Source organism: Triticum dicoccoides, chromosome 4A (assembly GCF_002162155.2).
Source record: "Triticum dicoccoides isolate Atlit2015 ecotype Zavitan chromosome 4A, WEW_v2.0, whole genome shotgun sequence".
NCBI classification, from domain to species: domain Eukaryota; kingdom Viridiplantae; phylum Streptophyta; class Magnoliopsida; order Poales; family Poaceae; genus Triticum; species Triticum dicoccoides.
The window spans coordinates 371,845,161-371,865,845 of NC_041386.1; the positions used below are offsets into that span (position 1 = coordinate 371,845,161).

The following is a 20,685-nucleotide window of genomic DNA, read 5'->3' on the forward strand; positions in this document are numbered from 1 at the left end:
GAAGATCAGAAAATAATGATACTTGTCGCGAGCCTCAATATTCATCGGACCACATACACCAGTATGTATGATTTCCAACAAATTTGTTGCTCGCTCAATTGTTCCGAAGAACGGAGTCTTAGTCATCTTGCCCATGAGGCATGGTTCGCAAGCATCAACTGATTCATAATCAAGTGATTCCAAAATCCCATCAGCATAGAGTTTCTTCATGCGCTTTACACCAATATGACCTAAACGGCAGTGCTACAAATAAGTTGCACTATCATTATTAACTTTGCATCTTTTGGTTTCAAATTTATGATTATGTGTATCACTACGATCGAGATCCAACGAACTATTTTCATTGGGTGTGTAACCATATAAGGTGTTATTCATGTAAACAGAACAACAATATTCTCTTACTTAAATGAATAACTGTATTACAATAAACATGATCAAATCATATTCATGCTTAACGCAAACACCAAATAACACTTATTCAGGTTCAACACTAATCCCGAAAGTATAGGGAGTGTGCGATGATGATCATATCAATCTTGGAACCACTTCCAACACACATCGTCACTTCACCCTTAACTAGTCTCTGTTTATTCTGCAACTCCCGTTTCGAGTTACTAATCTTAGCAACTGAACTAGTATCAAATACTGAGAGGTTGCTATAAACACTAGTAAAGTACACATCAATAACATGTATATCAAATATACTTATGTTCACTTTGCCATCCTTCTTATCTGCCAATCACTTGGGGTAGTTCCGCTTCCAGTGACCAGTCCCTTTGCAGTAGAAACACTTAGTCTTAGGCTTTAGGACCAGACTTGGGCTTCTTCACTTGAGCAGCAACTTGCTTGCTGTTCTTCTTGAAGTTCCCCTTCTTCCCTCTGCCCTTTTTCTTGAAACTAGTGGTCTTGTCTACCATCAACACTTGATGTTTTTCTCGATTTCTACCTTCGTCAATTTCCGTATTACGAAGAGCTTGGGAATCGTTTCCGTTATCCCTTGCATATCATAGTTCATCATGAAGTTCTACTAACTTGGTGATGGTGACTAGAGAATTCTATCAATCACTATCTTATCTGGAAGATTAACTCCCACTTGATTCAAGCGATTGTAGTACTCAGACATCTGAGCATATGCTCACTAGTTGAGCGATTCTCCTCCATCTTTTAGCTATAGAACTTGTTGGAGACTTCATATCTCCCAACTCGGGTATTTGCTTGAAATATTAACTTCAACTCCTGGAACATCTCATATGCTCCATGACGTTCAAAACATCTTTGAAGTCCCGATTCTAAGCCATTAAGCATGGTGCACTAAACTATCAAGTAGTCATCATATTGAGCTAGCCAAACGTTCATAACGTCTGCATCTGCTCCTGCAATAGGTCCGTCACCTAGCGGTGCATCAAGGACATAATTCTTCTATGCAGCAATGAGGATAAACCTCAGATCACGGATCCAATCCGCATCATTGCTACTAAAATCTTTCAACACAATTTTCTCTAGGAACATATCAAAAATAAACATATGAAAGCAATAACGCGAGCTATTGATCTACAACATAATTTCAAAAATACTACCAGGACTAAGTTCATGATAAATTTAAGTTCAGTTAATCAAATTAATTAAAGAACTCCCACTTAGATAGACATCCCTCTAATCTTCTAAGTGATCACGTGATCCAAATCAACTAAACCATGTCCGATCATCACATGAGATGGAGTAGTTTCATCGGTGAACATCATTATGTTGATCATATCTACTATATGATTCACGCTCGACCTTTCGGTCTTCGTGTTCCGAGGCCATATCTGTATATGCTTGGCTCGTCAAGTATAACCTGAGTATTCCGCGTGTGCAACTGTTTTGCACCCGTTGTATTTGAACGTAGAACCTATCACACCCGATCATCACGTGGTGTCTCAGCATGAAGAACTTTCGCAACGGTGCATACTCAGGGAGAACACTTCCTGATAATTTAGTGAGAGATCATCTTATAATGCTACCGTCAATCAAAGCAAGATAAGATTCATAAAAGGATAAACATCACATGCAATCAATATAAGTGATATGATATGGCCATCATCATCTTGTGCTTGTGATCTCCACCTCCGAAGCACCATCGTGATCACCATCGTCACCGGCGTGACACCTTGATCTCCATCGTAGCATCGTTTGTCGTCTCGCCAAGTTTATGCTTCTACGACTATCACTACCGCATAGTGATAAAAGTAAAGCATTACATCGCGATTGCATTGCATACAATAAAATGACAATCATATGGCTCCTACCAGTTGCCGATAACTCGGTTACAAAACATGATCATCTCATACAATAAAATTCAGCATCATGCCTTGACCATATCACATCACAACATGCCCTGCAAAAACAAGTTAGACGTCCTCTACTTTGTTGTTGCAAGTTTTTACGTGGCTGCTACGGGCTTAAGTAAGAACCAATCTCACCTACGCATCAAAACCACAACGATAGTTTGTCAAATAGACTCTGTTTTAACCTTCGCAAGGACCGGGCGTAGCCATACTTGGTTCAACTAAAGTTGGAGAGACAGTCGCCTGCAAGCCACCTATGTGCAAAGCACGTCGGGGGAACCGGTCTCGCGTAAGCGTACGCGTAATGTTGGTCCGGGTCGTCTCGTCCAACAATGCCACCGAACCAAAGTATAACATGCTGGTAGGCAGTATGACTTATATCGCCCACAACTCACTTGTGTTCTACTCGTGCATATAACATCAACATAAATAACCTAGGCTCGGATGCCACTGTTGGGTTTCGTAGTAATTTCAAAAAATTTCCTACGCACACGCAAGATCATGTGATGCATAGCAACAAGAGGGGAGAGTGCTGTCTACGTACCCACGCAGACCGACTACGGAAGCGTTGACGCAACGTAGAGGAATTAGTTGTACGTCTTCCCGATCCGACCGATCAAGCACCGAAACTACGTCACCTCCGAGTTCGAGCACACGTTCAGCTCGATGACGATCCCCGGACTCCGATCCAGCAAAGTGTCGGGGAAGAGTTCCGTTAGCACGACGGCGTGGTGACGATCTTGATGCACTACAGCAGCAGGGCTTCGCCTAAACTCCGCTACAGTATTATCGAGGAATATGGTGGCTGGGGGCACCACACACGGCTAAGGAATAGATCACGTGGATCAACTTGTGTGTTCTAGGGTGCCTCTACCTCAGTATATAAAGGACTAGAGGGGGGAGGCTAGCCGGCCAAGGTGTGGCGCGCCAGGAGAGTCCTACTCCCTCAGGGAGTAGGATTCCCCCCCCCCCCAATCCTAGTTGGAATAGGATTCGTGGAGGGGGAAAAGAGAGGGAGGGGGCCGGCCACCTCTCCTAGTCCTAATAGGACTAGGGGAAGGGGGAGGCGCGCAACCCATGTAGGGCTGCCTCTTCTCCTTTCCACTAAGGCCCATCATGGCCCATTTAACTCCCGGGGGGTTCCGGTAACCTTCCCGGTACTCCGGTAAAATCCCGATTTCACCCGGAACACTTCCGATATCCAAACATAGGCTTCCAATATATCAATCTTTATGTCTCGACCATTTCGAGACTCCTCGTCATGTCCGTGATCACATCCGGGACTCCGAACAACCTTCGGTACATCAAAATGCATAAACTCATAATATAACTGTCATCGTAACCTTAAGCGTGCGGACCCTACGGGTTCGAGAACAATGTAGACATGACCGAGACACGTCTCCGGTCAATAACCAATAGCGGGACCTGGATGCCCATATTGGCTCCTACATATTCTACGAAGATCTTTATCGGTCAGACCGCATAACAACATACGTTGTTCCCTTTGTCATCGGTATGTTACTTGCCCGAGATTCGATCGTCGGTATTCCAATACCTAGTTCAATCTCGTTACTGGCAAGTCTCTTTACTTGTTCCGTAATACATCATCTCACAACTAACTCATTAGTTGCAATGCTTGCAAGGCTTATGTGATGTGCATTACCGAGAGGGCCCAGAGATACCTCTCCGACAATCGGAGTGACAAATCCTAATCTCGAAATACGCCAACCCAACATCTACCTTTGGAGACACCTGTAATGCTCCTTTATAATCACCTAGTTACGTTGTGACGTTTGGTAGCACCCAAAGTGTTCCTCCGGCAAACGGGAGTTGCATAATCTCATAGTCATAGGAACATGTATAAGTCATGAAGAAAGCAATAGCAACATACTAAACGACCGGGTGCTAAGCTAATGGAATGGGTCATGTCAATCAGATCATTCAACTAATGATGTGACCTCGTTAATCAAATAACAACACTTTGTTCATGGTTAGGAAACATAACCATCTTTGATTAACGAGCTAGTCAAGTAGAGGCATACTAGTGACACTCTGTTTGCCTATGTATTCACACATGTATTATGTTTCCGGTTAATACAATTCTAGCATGAATAATAAACATTTATCATGATATAAGGAAATAAATAATAACTTTATTATTGCCTCTAGGGCATATTTCCTTCACAGAAACAAAAACTAAATTCATTTTTATTTTAAAATGATCAACACTTTTTTGTAGGGTAACACGATCAACGCCAAAAACACTGGAGGTTGTGAGTTTGATTCCAGTAACGGTCAACTATTTTTTGCCTTATCTCCTAAAAGGGGTGGTGGGTTTGATTTGTTGGGCCAGGTCGCACGGACATACTGGGAGGGCGCCGGTTCTTTTTACTGGTGGAACGTTACGCGGGCGAACGTGGCAGAGGCCAAGTGGCCCAAGACAAACGATTGGTAGAATAGCCTAGCTCCGTATGAGGAAACACCATGGACATACGAAATGGGAGGACCAATAATATTATACCTCCATTTATATATTAAAAGTACTATATATGCCTGTGGGTTAGAATGGTTGAAACAATTGACATAAATTTAGTGAGGATTGTATGTGCAAACATAATGTTCAATGTGCTACAAATTTGACGCAAATTTAGTAAAGATTATAAGAGCAAGGAAAACATAATGGAAGAAAAAATGACATGAATTTAGTGAGGATTAAAAAATGCCACATCATTTTTACTCATAAGATGGCATGCCAACCTGCCATTGATTCCTGCACCTCCTGTTAATTAGTTTTTCTTTCTCTTTCTTTCCTTATATCATGATGCCCACATAATTACCGCCCATTTCCTTCCTCTCTCTTTCTCCTTCCTTCTTTATTTCTTATGCAATTTTTTCCCTTTTTTGCTAGACCTGCTAATTACTCTTGGGATTAATATGGCGCCCACATAATTACCATCAATTTCCTTCTTTCCTTCCTTCTTTATTTCTTATTCAATACATATTACCTTTCTTGCCGGCTCCACATAATTACCATCTTCCTTCTTTATTTCTCATGCAAAGAATGTCTATTTCCTTTCTTTATTTCTTTGCTTAATTTCCAAAGCAGCTTCTTGATGCTTGACAACCTAAAAATTGTATATAAACTGGTAAAAATTAATGTAAAATAGCAAGGTGAGACTATTTGATAAGTAAACAAATATGAAAAAGAACTTCCAGCCTGGTCCCTTGTACGCAGCAAAGGATCCGATGCAGGCAACATATATATGTACGGGTGACGGAGTAGAGAAGGCAAACGGATAGTAACGCATCCGCACTACCATGGACGTTACTGGAGGACGGCCAAGCGTCTCCCCATTATTGCATTGCGTCGCCACCGCCGGGTGCGCCGAGTAGACCGATTAAAACGAGCAAAAACAGAAGAAAAGATCAGCAGGCGTGACGGTAAACGCGGGCCTCGTGGCCGTTCAGGCCGTGTACAACACGTTGGCCCGGTTCACCAGAAAGCCCCCAGATCGTTCTGAGGAGCAGCGGCCCTTTTGACGTTGGCCCAGCTGGCTCATGTAGATCGCGCAGCACACGAGGGCAACGGCGTTGTGCGGCATGCTAAAACGATCTGGTGCGTTCATGAGCCTGATCGGATGGTTAAGGGCGTCAAAACGCTGTGGGAGGCCGTAGCTAGCTGAGTTATACTATCGTAATAAGCCTTGATTTTTTTGAATATTTTATTTTCTTCGTACACCCAGCATATAATAGATGACATCACACTATACCGTTAACACAAACCACAGAGAAAGAAAGAAAAACATGCCCATCATGACAGTGGGCCGCAGCACTCGTACATGCCCATCACGACCGTGGCCATTGATCTCGGCCCGAGTACGCCTGCCCTTTATTCTTAAGGTTCCAGACGCCCAAAATAGCAACCTTAGTAGCCTAGTCCAAGTGGTTTGTTGCGCTGCGATCAACATGGCAGACCAGGGATCAAATTCCAGCGGCGCCGACCATTTTTTTGGCCCAGCCGAGGCCCAGCGAAATAGATAGAGCAAAAATTTAGTACCACCTCGAATATGTTTTAAAATCAAACTAAAAGCGTAAAATTATGGGAAGAAGCGTATTGTGACGGTGAACCCACGGAGTCAATCCGTGTTTTATTATTAGGGAAAGACTAGTATAAATGTGCCCGTGCGTTGTAACGGGAAAAACAAAATGATTTTGCAATGGAAGGAAAAAGCACTTGATTTTACAGTTTCATGTATTCTTTGTTTAGTACTTCAGTTACTGTACAAACAGGGGATCTAGGGAAATCAATTGGTCAAAGTACAAAGTACTTTTACCGCTAGATCTAGGAAAATGCACTTATATGGACAATATGAATGTATTAGGAGAATAAATATTCTAACAATGAACTGTGAAGAAAAACAATGATGTCAAAACAACAATTTTTCCGCTAGATCCATAACCGTAGAAAAACATCCAATTGATCGTATCAATACTCCAATGAACTAACTGGGAAGTAGTATTACTTTAGAACTACATATATTCAAGATGATATCCTATACAAACATTTTTGTGACCGAAACCAAAAAAGTGTCAACATTTCCCAGATCCATAGACATAAGAACATAGTGGACTGATAACCACACACCTAATAATTTCCTGCACTTTAGTGTGGCATTTGCAAGATATTCGGCAGAAAGGATCATAAAGAGAGCTTAGCCATTCCACCTCTAGACAGTACAATTAGGTCTTTAGCTTTAGCTTAATAACCGAACTACAAATGAAAACATGATACTCCTGATAATAGAAGAACATGCAACCTATTTGTCTAGAACCAAGATAGAATTGTCACGGTGTACCGTGTACGCCAAAAGCTAGAGCTGGTGAGTGAAGAAAACCAGCAAGCGGCTATGATCAATGTCACTAAATTAAATAGTCCAAATCTTTGTTGTAGGTCCAAGTGGTGTCCAAAGCCTTTGAGAATCTGCAGTTGAGACTTGAGAATATACAACAAGAAGACACAGGTGCATGATACATCCAGGAAGAATTCAGCTTCAGAGTGGCACACTACAAACTGGGTACACAGGAAGAATTCAGCTTCAGAGTGGCACACTACAAACTGGGTTCACAAAAGACATGGAAGGTAGCTATATACTATAGTGGAAGCTACATCCAGGAAAAGAAAGTAGTATTCAGATTCAGATTGTCAAGGAAGAAAGGAAGACATAAACATTTGATGAAGATGCAATTTCTTGGTAGAAAGCAGGCACCTCCGCTTTGATCCTACGTGATTTCATCGCCAAAATGCATTCAATCTCGCTTCACAATCACTATAAGCTGAGCTTGACTTGCAAACATACATTGATCTAGTTCCTAGTAGTTGTTTGTTTTGGTAAGATCTCCATAATCCGGCTTTAACCACCAATATTTTACTTGAATATATTTACTGAAATGTCATAAAACTATATATTGTGAAATCATGTTGAAGACAAAAGTTCGTATAGGATTCTTAAGTATCCAATCTTAATATCTTTATAGGTATACTGGTAGGTCAAATTTCATCCATACTGTACAAACAGGAGGACTACTAAAATCAATTGGCCAAAGTACATCTGCACTTTATAAAATGGAGAGTATGACTATATTAGGAGAATAAAGATGTAGACACTGAACTATGGAGAAAAACAATCTTGACTAAATATGACGGACTATTTGTGTGGACAAATACGGTGGAATTCTGTACAGCAAACCAAGTTTGACTCAAATCAAGTGCTTGGATGTATCACTCTTGCATCTTTTCACTCTCCTGCTCAAACATTAGCTTTACATATTCTCTCCAACCAAAATAAACAAAATTAGGAAATAATTAGTCACTAATAATATACTGAAAATTGACAATAAAACAATCAACAAGTGTATTCTGAAATTCCGATCCCTACAAAAATGGAGAGCAAACACGTAGCACTACATCTCAAATATCAAACCTCTCTCAACGCCCAAGCTCCTCCCGAGGAGAGCCGCCGCCGTGCGCCACGTCTCCTGCGGTCCTGCCCGAGCCGTTCGCTTGCATCCTTTAATGCGCGCATGTACCCACGGCCACGCCGCCCTATCCTTTTCCTTCTTCTCTGCTCTCTCCCTTTTTGAATTCTTCTCTCTTGCAGGGAAGCAACTCCCATGACACTCGAGCTCCGTGGAATTGTACAGGCAAGTAGCTTAACAACACCGATGATACTGAATGTGCAAACTACAGGAGCACCAATATACAAGGATATTACTGTGAGAGGCGACTATCCACAAATTCAACTCTAGTGTTAATAATTGTCACCCGTAGGAAATAAAGAGTTAAAAGCACCAGGAGTCCTAAAACTTGCTCTCAACGTGGATGCTTTAGTCCTACAACTTGAAATTTGACCCTATCCAGTCCCTCAACTTGCATAAAATGTGCAAATTTGGTCCTAACGAATCAAAGAGCGCCATGTGGACCTGTGGGTGTATACCCGGTCAGCGCGTGCTCTTTTGTAAAGAGGCCCCTGGCGTTGCTGATAACCCCTTGTAACCCCGGTGAGCTGTTGCCAACTTCTGCGGCCCTAACTTGGTTTGCTAACAAAATAATAGATCAAGACAGCTCTTGTTTTTTCCCAAACAGCCACCAAGTCTCTTTTGCTATTTGATCAGAATTTTTTCTACAAGTACTGACTTTGACTCATACTATTCGTAAGAATTGTGGATTTTTTTCCAGCCCAAAAGATCTGTTGTGCATCATGTTTTTCTCACGTGTGTGCAGGAAAATAACGCCCATCAGGGCCAAAACAATTAAAGCCAGTCAAAAGAATCAGTAGAAATCTTGAAGGGGCAAGAGTGTATGACCCGAACACAGAAGCAGAAAGAGCAGGAAGATAAATAAAATCAAGCATGGCCACCACCTTCACGCTGCTCGGGGCAGCCTCGTCCCACGGCCCCGGCGCCGGCCTCGCCGCCGGAGATGACGGCCATCATGTGAGCTTGCACTGATCCCGCCTGCACGCGAGGAAGAGGCAGCTGTTCGTGCTCTGCTTGCTCAAGTACGGCTGCCTCGGCGACGGCGAGCCGGGGGAGGCGGGCGGCCGGAGCGCGGCGTCCCCGGTGTACTCAAGCCTCGCCGTCAGCCCCGCCGGCGACGCCGCCGTCGCCCTCGCTCTCGCCGTTCCCAAGATGGCCGCCATTGATAGGGTCGGAGGCAGCCGTTCGTGCTCTGCTTGCTCAAGTACGGCTGCCTCGGCGACGGCGAGCGGGGGGAGGCGGGCGGCCGGAGCGCGGCGTCCCCGGTGTACTCAAGCCTCGCTGTCAGCCCCGCCGGCGACGCCGCCGTCGCCTTCGCTCTCGCCGTTCCCAAGATGGCCGCCATTGATAGGGTTGGGGGAAGCTTGACAGAACTGCAACGGGTGCTACCACTGCCAGAAGATCAGGAGGGCGCTGCTCCAGATGCAAGGTACGTAGTACGTCCTACGTTCTCTGAAGTTGCTCTGTGTCTTGCTCTGCGTTGTCTGAAACAAAATTGGCAGAGCTGGAGAGCCACCTGATCGACCGGAAGAATGGCCGGGTGAGCGTCTGGGGCGCCTTCAGCCCGCAGGACGTGGCCATCAAGATCAGGAAGCGGACCAACCGGCGCGTCGAAATACTAGAGCTCTGGGAGGCCGCAGGGCCGGGGGGCGGCGACGAGCAGGGCGTCGGCGGCGGGCAGATGCCCTGAAACCCACCTTCTATGCGCCGTCAGAGCACTCGAATCCTGCTCCCGTTAGCTTCTGTGCCTGAAACATTCAGAGGATTTACCCCTTCTTGTGTGCGAGCTTATAAATCATCATTTTGATCTGTACTCCTCATGACCTGTTTTGAGTGACTTTACCACTTAGTTATTTCCCCACTGACGGCCTGCTTAATCTCGACTTCTTGCTAACCAGCATCATCCAAGCTACAAACAAGCTTTTTTTTTAGTTTACAAACAAGCTAGTCTGAATGTAAAGATCTTTTGCATTATTATGAACACCCCAAAGAGTGTAAAATTAATCAGGGTATCTACATCCAAAAAAGAGGAGTATACAGAATTATCTGTGGCTATTCTACAAATGTAACGCCTTGATCTGTACACCCCAAAGTGCTCATCTGTGCGGGTTGATTCACAGCAACGCCAGGGGCCTTTTCGCAAAAGAGCACGCGCTGACCGGGTATGCACCCACACGTCCACATGGCGCTCTCTGATTCGTCAGGACCAAATTTGCACATTTTATGCAAGTTGAGGGACTGGGTAGGGTCAAATTTCAAGTTGTAGGACTAAAGCATCACATTGAGAGCAAGTTCTAGGACTCCTGGTGCTTTTAACTATTTTTTTCTCTCATGTACCGGTTCGTGTTGACTTGTTAGGAGGACTGCGGGTAAATTTAAAAAAATGTAAGGTCTTTTTTGAAAAACGCCGCGACGTTGAACCCGGAGACTCAATCCGTGCTTTATTATTACTAGCAAAAGGGCCCGTGCGTTGCAACGGGAAAAAATAATCATAATCTTCAATTGCCATGATCACATTTTGCTGCATCATCGAGATACACTATCACCCGCAATTTCGTGAAATCTTGAATAATTTTTGAAATCATAAACATTTTTTAAAACTCGTAAACATTTTTCCAATTCATGAACACTTTTACAAATATACGGATATTTTCTAAAAGCAAGAACATTTTTTATATTTATGAACTTTTTATATTATTTTCTAACATTTTGTTTTAAATTATGAATATTTTGATAAACAATTTTCTTGAATAGGCGATCATTCCTAGAATTAACAAACATTTTTTTGGAAATTGGTGGAACAATTTTTTTAATTGACGAACATTTTTTTGATTTAACCGACATCTTTTGAAATGCATGATCATTTTTTGAATCAAAGAACATTTTATGAATGAATAAACTATTTTGTAAGTCACGAACATTTTTGAATTTTTTGGATATTTACCATTTATGAACATTTTTTGCATTGACAAAATTTTGTTCAATTTTATTGATATGTTTTAATACACAAACTTTTTAAGAAATTATGAACACTTTTTGATTTCCCAAACATTTGTTTTCAAAATTTCATACATCTTTTTGCATAAGCAAACATTTGTTTAAAAAAGCACAACATTTTTTGAATCCACAAACGTTTTATGATTTATTAAAACTTTTATTTCAAAATTGAATTTTTTTGAAGTCCTAAACTATTTAAAGTAGAAAAAAATAAGGAAAATAAAAATAAAAGAACAGGCCGCCCGCGCATGGGCCAGTCCAAGTGGGCACGTCGCATCTTCTCCCAGCACATAGTGCACAATATATGAGGTCCCTAGATATAGATAGTAACCATGCAGGTGTCCACCAACAAATATAAAGTTGGCCGTGCCGAAAGGACTGGAAATTTTAAATTATAGTTGAGCATAAGAATTTTAACATTCCTTTCGAAATCGAATAAATACATATGGGAACGTCTACTGCATATATGGTTCATAGACAGCTCGTGGAGGTCTCACAAAAGAAATACAACATTACAAACTGTAGGCTCCTTGTAGAGAAAGATCAGATATACTGAAGAGTAATGTGAAAATCAATGAGGTTACATTTGCTTTCAACATGCTATAGATACAATCCACCAAATAGGACTACCCAACAGATTATAAATAGGGCAATCATGTCCAGCAGTGAGCTCACTATCCATGTCGTTGTTGTTAGTGGACACGACAAAATATCCGGTGGAGTCTCTATCTCCCGTGCACCACACAATCTTCGGTGGCTCCCAGCTAAGCTAGGCTCGCCCGAATCACAATTTGGCGGACGACATTGTTATATCATCACTAATGTCTGAATTAGAATTTTGGATACCCGTCGTGCAAACAGAATAATCGGCTTCTCTGTTTCCATAAAAAAAATAAACACAGTCCATCAGTGTGTAACTGCAACTATCAACACAAGGCCATAAATTTCTTAGATTTTGAATCCAGATTGAACTATAGATTTATTAGCAAAAAAGGCTGGATCTAAAAAAACAAATATTGTACCAGAACATGCATTTACAGAACCTGATACCATGGAAATCATCATACTATATATATACCTCCACATTCAATACGAAAATATGAAGATTGTTAGCGAATCCATTGAGAGTAGCATTGGTACATATGCAAATCATCATACTAATTAGAAGAGCATACCCTGCGGCATGCGCCTCCTCGGTCACTACATCGAGCCCAGTCTTCTTGGCAGTCGCCTCGGACTTGGCTGCATGCAGCCCCTGCCCCTGGTGTGTCCATGATGGTTGCGACGATTCTCCAGTCCATGGTGCCAATCCTTGTGAACTGCCAAGTTTCAGTACCAGTGCAAAAGAAGAGTAATTATTCAAATCAACCTAGTGCAAGATGCTACCTAGCACTTGCAGCTGACTTGCACATGGACTGACATATTTTAAACACAGTATTACAATCTCCATCACAATGGTAGGCATAGAAAAGTAACTGAAAATTTCTAAAACTCATGTCTGACGAAACTCGATAGTCAAAACTTTTCACTAACAGAATATATACATGGATCAGTGTGCAGCACATCTAGTAATTAAACACAGGGCAAAAAGACTATATAAAAAAAACCTGGCGCATTTCATACTGCTACTGCTACTGAATATCAAGGCGTTTTTCAGATATCAAGGTAGGCCTCTGCGATTTCTATGGCGTTCACATCCCCTGGCGCATTTCTACTGCTACTGCTACTGTTTATCTGAAAACTTTTCACCAACAGAATATATACATGTTCTCACTGCTGCTACTGAATATCAAGGCGTTTTTCATTCTGCATTTTTTCAGGCTTCAGTTTACATGTCTCAAAAGGTAGTTTGCACTCTGTAATCATAGAGGATTTATAGCCATATATATATATAGGCATTTCGTAATGGCAGCGGAAGATACTGTGGAATGTAAAGTCTGCAAATTAAAAATTGAAAAAAACAATGGCATGAACATAGAAGGCATGTGTCTCCTACAACTACATCATGCCCATCTAACAAACTAAAGCAATCGTCAGTCTAATATATTTTCAGATTAGGCTCGCTCGTTACCATACAACTTTTAGAACGAATAAATCATACATTACACAAAAACTGCAGAAAGAAAAATAGAATAAGGGAAAGAACCTTGAACCACTGACACACAGAACTCCAACATAGAACCTCTGGTGAAGTTGCAACATTTGCATCTCTTCAAGCGGCAGTCCCCCATGCTGAGTCTCTGCTACTATATGTGATACGCTAGAAACAACACCAACAATCAATTATTCGGTTTATTAAATCTACATGCTATTTAAGCCATTGTAATCTTATAGAAAATTAGGGGCATCCTTAAGCAAACAAACAAATTAAGAGAAGACCAAAACAAAGGAGAAACACGGTTAATAAGGGCCTGAAGTGCTATTTTTGTCATACGGTAATTACATAAGAATATGTGACTAAAACATTTCTAAACAAAGGACCGACAGACATGGCATTTTTAGTACCATGGAGGCTTAAATTGTGTGTGACCTATGTGGTTGGGAATTTTGTCAAATTCCAATGAAAGGGCTTCGGAGACTACCTTGGAAGTTCTTCTACAGCATAAATCTCTTTGCATCATTCAATTCTTACTTTGCAAACAGCAACAACCATTATATGAGGGCTATAGTATGTTTGATTGACACATCATGTGCACCAATGTGTGTAAACCTCAGTTCAACACCTGCCATTGCATTCAGTTATTCACTTTCTCTTCTTATACGCCCCAAACTGGTTAAAAACGGGGAAATCATAGTATATCAGGAAATATAAAATGCATAGCAACAACAAGCAGGATCACATTTAGGCTGCAGTACAGCCTAAAACCTGCTGACCAAATGTAAGCACAGTAAAATAGTTATAAACAGATCCATGACATATATATTCTTACCGAATTGGTAGCCTATCTCCAAGTATTTCATTCTTCATTCTAGAAATTTGTCAAGAGCACTGCTGGACAAACTGAACTTGCACTGGAGGCAAGACAAAGATCAGAAGATTATATGTTGCTTCCCTGGGTGAATTCCCAGATTCAATTCGCTCGCCGCCTGCCCCTGCGCGTCCTCCACATGAGATTAGCAGCTGCTGCATCAAAGTAGTAGCATCAGCAACATCAATCAATCAACAAACAACAGGAAAGCAGCAGTATAATATGCAACTAACAGGAGCACACCAGCAGCGCACAACATACAGAGCAATCGTCCCTCTCCCATGCCCTCCCCGCACCAGCAGCGCACCAGACCGTCCTCGTCCTTGTCCATCTCCCCCTAGGAGCTCGCACCACGCGCTCCCCGACCAGCGCCTCCGTCGCCAAACGCCGCCCACTCCCGCGAACGTCCGTGCCCTATCTGCTCTTCACCGGAGAAACTAGCAGCACAGCTCCCTGTCGTGCCTCCCCTCGTTTCTCTCCTTCCTCCCGGTTTTCTCTCTCCCTCTCCCTCGTCCTCCCTCCTTTTCTTACAGGAGCACGCTGGAGCAACCATGGTGCCGCCCCGGAGAACCCCGACGCCTTGCAAGGTCTCGTCGCCGCTCGCCTGGATCCGGCCGCCGCCGAAGTTCAGCGCGTCCAACCCGCCAGCCACCACCCTATGCAGACCTCACTTGATCATCTTGAGTTGAGATGCCAGGATGCACATCCGTCCTTGGTTATCGCCACCGTCGTCTAGAGGTCGGGCGCCCCGCCCACGGGCCTTGGTAGCGGGAGGAGAGAGCACATCCCCGTCGGCCTGTTCGCCATACTCCGTCCATCCCCTCCTGATTCCTAGATCTGTCCCGTGCTTGGGGCGTGGTGGCCGGTGCTGGCGGCGGCGGTGATGGACATGCGAGGGAGGAAGGATTCGTGCGGGCCTGTTTCAAGAGGAGGGTAGGATGCGTTGGCATAAAATACGGCGGGGGAAGGAGGAGTTATGTTTGGACTTTGAGACGGGCGTCAGACGGTAGATTAGTACCGCCTCATTTATATTACTATTTTGTCCATACAAATTATAAAAGCGTATTATGACATGAGAAGAAAGCGTATTGTGACGGTGAACCCACGGAATCAATCCATGCTTTATTATTAAAATAATTAGGGATATACTAGCAAAATGGCTCGTGCGTTGCACCGGGTGTACAAAAAATAAATATATGCTTAGAAGTTGAAAAAAATTACCACTAAAACAACATTGCAATCAGTCAAACAACATATTATAACAAAAATTTCAAATGATTTTGGTTTAAAATAATTTTCAAACTATTAATGTTTTTTCAGTTTGTAAATCCCGTACCATTCTCAGAAAACAAACTAATAAGTAAACATGGATATGCTCTTACTTGATTTTCCACATGGCAATTTGAAACCATTTTTGTTATCAAAATTGAAGTAAAGTATCAAAAGTATTGGGATAAGATTTCCAATCAAAATTGATGAATGATTTCAGTTTAAATAGTTAACAAACAATGCAATTATTTCTCATTGATGCATGCCTAAGGCTCAAATCCAAGAATAGCCATGCATCCATAGTGAAGAATAACCATTCAAACCATCATCAAATTCATTCAAAAAGATTGGCTGCTTGTACTTCATTTAGAATTTGCAACAAAGAGTCAAGTCATGGGCGTAGGTAAGTTTCATAGCTTCAGAGATATTTCACTTAGCTAGAAAAATAGTAGGAAACTAAAAAATTGAAGTTAAATCAATGGTCATGGCCCGTTCTTGTGTCCAATTTTGAAAAATTCTATATGAATATGGATAAAGGAAGGTAATATTAAAAAAATCTAGTGCACTAAATATGGTTACTCATCCCGCAAAAATGGCTACTTTCCTCTCTAATGATTGTTCTTGTGATTTGTAAACATAATGTAATTGTCGTCGTGTCTACCAGAGTTTCACTAAAAAGGAAAAACATGAACAATGAGCTAAAATCCGGAACCGAAGAAGAAAATTGTGGAAGTTACAATATTTTGTTAAAAATTGTACAATTAAAATATGCCCGTTGCAAAGGGGTGAAAAACTATTATCCCCGCATGGATTCATCCTCCTACTAAATGAACACGGTTTCAAGACTCACAGTAGAGATAAAGAAAACTTTGAAATCTTTCCCTAATAATAAAGCACGGATTGACTCCGTGGGTTCACCGTCACAATACGCTTTCGCCCAGTCGTAATATGCATTTATAATTTGTATAGACAAAATTGTAATATAACCGAGGTGGTACTAATAGTAGGTTCGTCCGACCTGGTTTGTTTTTCGTTTGGTTTGTATGTTGAGAGCTTCGTAAGTCCAATGGGCCAGATTTTTTATGGGCCGATAAAAAAAATCAATCTCCCCACCTTCCCTCACCTCCCGGAGGCAGAGAGAGAAAATTGATTAGACTTATTATGTTATAATTTTAGATTCTAATTAGTCCCACACTGCCTCTTTACATGAGATCCTAGCAACATATATACTTTTGAAGTTACCAAAATCAACAAGCCAAGAAAAGAGGATAAGATATGACTCAGCCTAGACTCAGATAGAGATCTGAAGAAAGATGCCATGCATCACAAATCGATAGCCCCAGAGGGAAGGTCACGGCCAATCAAAAAGAAAGAGGCGAAAGAGGCGCATGAAATCAAAAAAAGCAGAACATGAGCAGGGCCGCGGTGTGATTCCCCGGCGCGCGTGGATTTGGAGCCCTCCATTGCCGCTAGCGGTGGTGGGGCTGGGGTGCGGGTATCCTGGCGGCGCAGCGCACGGGGGAGCGAGTTATCTCCCGGCGGCGGTGGGTGCAGGGCAGGCGGCGGCGCGTTCATGGGGAAGGTCGTGGAGATTGGGATAGAGGGGGAGGTCGGGATGGATAACTTCGCTACCAACCAACAAGATCGAGCGAGGCCGGTCATTTCCTTTTTTATATAGATCAAGGGCGGCTGACTACTAACAAAAACGACCTGTTAGCTAGCTAGTGTGCACGAATGTTGAATGTTCATGTTATATAGATCAAGGGCGGCTGACTACTAACAAAAACCGACCTGTGTTTTTGAATGTTCCTGTTTTTAAAGGTGTAGTTTAGATCCTTCACCGACTGGTAAATATCTCCCAGTCTGTAACATCAACGTGTTAGAAAATCTACAGCCGGAGTTAGCAAATCGAGCCCTCTAAACGTTCGCGGACACGCCCAATCAGTGAATTGTGGAGATGAAGAGAGAGAAAAAATGAATAAAAAAAGAAATGGTGGTCCAAAATGGGCGGCATGCTACATGGCGGACTGACCGGGTGCGTCTACAAGCCCTCATATCCTTTCTACATATGTCCTCAATATGAGAGTTTACGGACATCCCCGGACATATAGGGATGATACGAGGGGTTCGATTGGTCATTTTTCCCTTCTCTCCTTTTCGATTACTGACCGGGCGTGTCTGTAAATGTTTGAGGAGGATATGGAATGTCTGGCTGTAGATGCTCTTAATGTTTCACATGTGTTTATTCTCGGCAATGCTCTGAACTTTGCACACGTTGGATTTGATGCTATATATTTTTGTTTTAGGGATGAATTTGACTTTGTTTGTGCCCGTCGCAAACTCATACTGGTTGCTAGGGTGATGTGGTATATTTTTCACTAGGCATTGACGATCTAATGTACAACACCATAACATTTTTCTGATTCCTAAATTATATCCATGAAAAATAAGACACTAGCAGCAAACATTTTTATGAATAATTTTAATGTGGTATGCGCCATAATTAGCGCATGCATGCCTGAACGACGGATGAAGTATACCATATTTTTATTATGTGATGTCAGTAACTGAAAAGAAGAATTGCGTGTATGATATTTTTATTATTGTAGGGTTTCGTAGTAATTTTAAAAAATTTCCTACGCACACGCAAGATCATGGTGATGCATAGCAACGAGAGGGGGAGAGCGTGATCTACGTACCCTTGTAGATCGACAACGGAAGCGTTACCTTGGTTGATGTAGTCGTACGTCTTCACGACCCGACCGATCAAGCACCGAAACTACGGCACCTCCGAGTTCTAGCACACGTTCAGCTCGATGACGATCCCCGGACTCCGATCCAGCAAAGTGTCGGGGAAGAGTTCCGTCAGCACGACGGCGTGGTGACGATCTTGATGTACTACTGTCGCAGGGCTTTGCCTAAGCACCGCTACAATATTATCGAGGACTATGGTGGAAGGGGGCACCGCACACGGCTAAGAATATGATCACGTGGATCAACTTGTGTCTCTAGGGGGTGCCCCTGCCTCCGTATATAAAGGTTCAAGGGAGGGGGGCCGGCCGGCCAGGAGAGGCGCGCCAGGAGGAGTCCTACTCCCTCTGGGAGTAGGACTCCCCCCCTTTCCTAGTTGGAATAGGATTCATGGAGGGGGGGAAAGAGGAGAGAGAGGAGGAAGGGGGGCCAGCCCCCTCTCCTTGTCCAATTCGGACCAAGGGGGGAGGGGCGCGCGGCCCATCTCTGGCCACCTCTCCTCTCTTCCACTAAGGCCCACTAAGGCCCATATACCTCCCGGGGGATTCCGGTAACCTCCCGGTACTCCGGTAAAATCCCGATTTCACCCGGAACACTTCCGATATCCAAACATAGGCTTCCAATATATCAATCTTTATGTCTCGACCATTTCGAGACTCCTCGTCATGTCCGTGATCACATCCGGGACTCCGAACAACCTTCGGTACATCAAAATGCATAAACTCATAATATAACTGTCATCGTAACCTTAAGCATGCGGACTCTACGGGTTCGAGAACAATGTAGACATGACCGAGACACGTCTCCGGTCAATAACCAACAGCGGAACCTGGATGCTCATATTGGCTCCTACATATTCTACGAAGATCTTTTATCGGTCAGACCGCATAACAACATACGTTGTTCCCTTTGTCATCGGTATGTTACTTGCCCGAGATTCGATCGTTGGTATCCCATACCTAGTTCAATCTCGTTACCGGCAAGTCTCTTTACTCGTTCTGTAATACATCATCCCGCAACTAACTCATTAGTTGCAATGCTTGCAAGGCTTAAGTGATGTGCATTACCGAAAGGGTCCAGAGATACCTCTCCGACAATCGGAGTGACAAATCCTAATCTCGAAATACGCCAACCCAACATGTACCTTTGGAGACATCTGTAGAGCTCCTTTATAATCACCCAGTTACGTTGTGACGTTTGGTAGCACACAAAGTGTTCTTCTGGCAAACGGGAGTTGCATAATCTCATAGTCATAGGAACATGTATAAGTCATGAAGAAAGCAATAGCAACATACTAAACGATCGGGTGCTAAGCTAATGGAATGAGTCATGTCAATCAGATCATTCAACTAATGATGTGATCCTGTTAATCAAATAACAACTCTTTGTCCATGGTTAGGAAACATAACCATCTTTGATTAACAAGCTAGTCAAGTAGAGGCATACTAGTGACACTCTGTTTGTCTATGTATTCACACATGTATTATGTTTCCGGTTAATACAATTCTAGCATGAATAATAAACTTTTATCATGATATAACGAAATAAATAATAACTTTATTATTGCCTCTAGGGCATATTTCCTTCAGTCTCCCACTTGCACTAGAGTCAATAATCTAGATTACACAATAATGATTCTAACACCCATGGAGCCTTGGTGCTGATCATGTTTTGCTCGTGGAAGAGGCTTAGTCAACGGGTCTGCAATATTCAGATCCGTATGTATCTTGCAAATCTCTATGTCTCCCACCTGGACTAGATCCCGGATGGAATTGAAGCGTCTCTTGATGTGCTTGGTTCTCTTGTGAAATCTGGATTCCTTCGCCAAGGCAATTGCACCAGTATTGCCACAAAAAAATTTCATTGGACCCGATGCACTAGGTATGACACCTAGATCGGATATGAACTCCTTCATCCAGACTCCTTCATTCGCTGCTTCTGAAGCAGCTATGTATTCCGCTTCACACGTAGATCCCGCCACGACGCTCTGTTTAGAACTGCACCAACTAACAGCTCCACCGTTTAATGTAAACACGTATCTGGTTTGCGATTTAGAATTGTTCGGATCAGTGTCGAAGCTTGCATCAACATAACCGTTTACGATTAGCTCTTTGTCACCTCCATATACGAGAAACATATCCTTAGTCCTTTTCAGGTACTTCAGGATGTTCTTGACCGCTGTCCAGTGATCCACTCCTGGATTACTTTGGTACCTCCCTGCTAGACTTATAGCAAGGCACACATCAGGTCTGGTACACAGCATTGCATACATGATAGAGCCTATGGCTGAAGCATAGGGAACATCTTTCATTTTCTCTCTATCTTCTGCAGTGGTC

The 20,685-nt window shown here is 42.8% G+C and overlaps 2 protein-coding genes across 5 annotated transcripts; one reads left to right on the top strand and one right to left on the bottom strand.

Moving 5' to 3' along the window:
- Window positions 1-9,236: 9,236 nt before the first annotated feature.
- Window positions 9,237-10,348, top strand: LOC119283522. Its single transcript, XM_037563029.1, has 4 exons — window positions 9,237-9,320; window positions 9,387-9,533; window positions 9,735-9,792; window positions 9,866-10,348. The coding sequence occupies exons 1-4, from the start codon at window positions 9,237-9,239 to the stop codon at window positions 10,051-10,053; spliced, it is 477 nt and encodes a 158-aa protein (XP_037418926.1). The 3' UTR covers window positions 10,054-10,348.
- A 1,437-nt stretch (window positions 10,349-11,785) lies between these two features.
- LOC119285944 lies at window positions 11,786-15,724 on the bottom strand. Of its 4 annotated transcripts, XR_005140064.1 has the most exons (6): window positions 14,573-15,724; window positions 14,291-14,484; window positions 13,943-14,083; window positions 13,507-13,620; window positions 12,536-12,679; window positions 11,786-12,235 (listed from the first exon to the last, which is right to left on the bottom strand). XR_005140064.1 is itself a non-coding variant. In XM_037565273.1 (5 exons), exons 2-5 carry the CDS (start codon window positions 14,326-14,328, stop codon window positions 12,145-12,147), a joined length of 387 nt encoding a protein of 128 aa, XP_037421170.1. In that variant the 5' UTR covers window positions 14,329-14,484; window positions 14,573-15,724; the 3' UTR covers window positions 11,786-12,144. The 4 variants fall into 4 exon arrangements, 1 of the variants encoding a protein (XP_037421170.1); XR_005140062.1 differs by lacking the exon at window positions 13,943-14,083 and having other exon boundaries at window positions 14,291-14,481; XR_005140063.1 differs by having other exon boundaries at window positions 13,507-14,083.
- Window positions 15,725-20,685: the final 4,961 nt, after the last annotated feature.

Bases quoted from the DNA above. Each gene is read 5' to 3' on its own strand.
- LOC119285944 (XM_037565273.1), bottom strand. From the start codon at position 14,328: ATGAAGAATGAAATACTTGGAGATAGGCTACCAATTCG. The intron at 12,680-13,506 runs GTTCTTTCCCTT...GAAACTTGGCAG, and splicing joins CTGTGTGTCAGTGGTTCAAG to TTCACAAGGATTGGCACCAT. The intron at 12,236-12,535 runs GTATGCTCTTCT...TTATGGAAACAG, and splicing joins GAGGAGGCGCATGCCGCAGG to AGAAGCCGATTATTCTGTTT.
- LOC119283522 (XM_037563029.1), top strand. From the start codon at position 9,237: ATGGCCACCACCTTCACGCTGCTCGGGGCAGCCTCGTCCCACGGCCCC. The intron at 9,321-9,386 runs GTGAGCTTGCAC...TGCTTGCTCAAG, and splicing joins CCGGAGATGACGGCCATCAT to TACGGCTGCCTCGGCGACGG. The intron at 9,534-9,734 runs GTCGGAGGCAGC...GAAGCTTGACAG, and splicing joins AGATGGCCGCCATTGATAGG to AACTGCAACGGGTGCTACCA.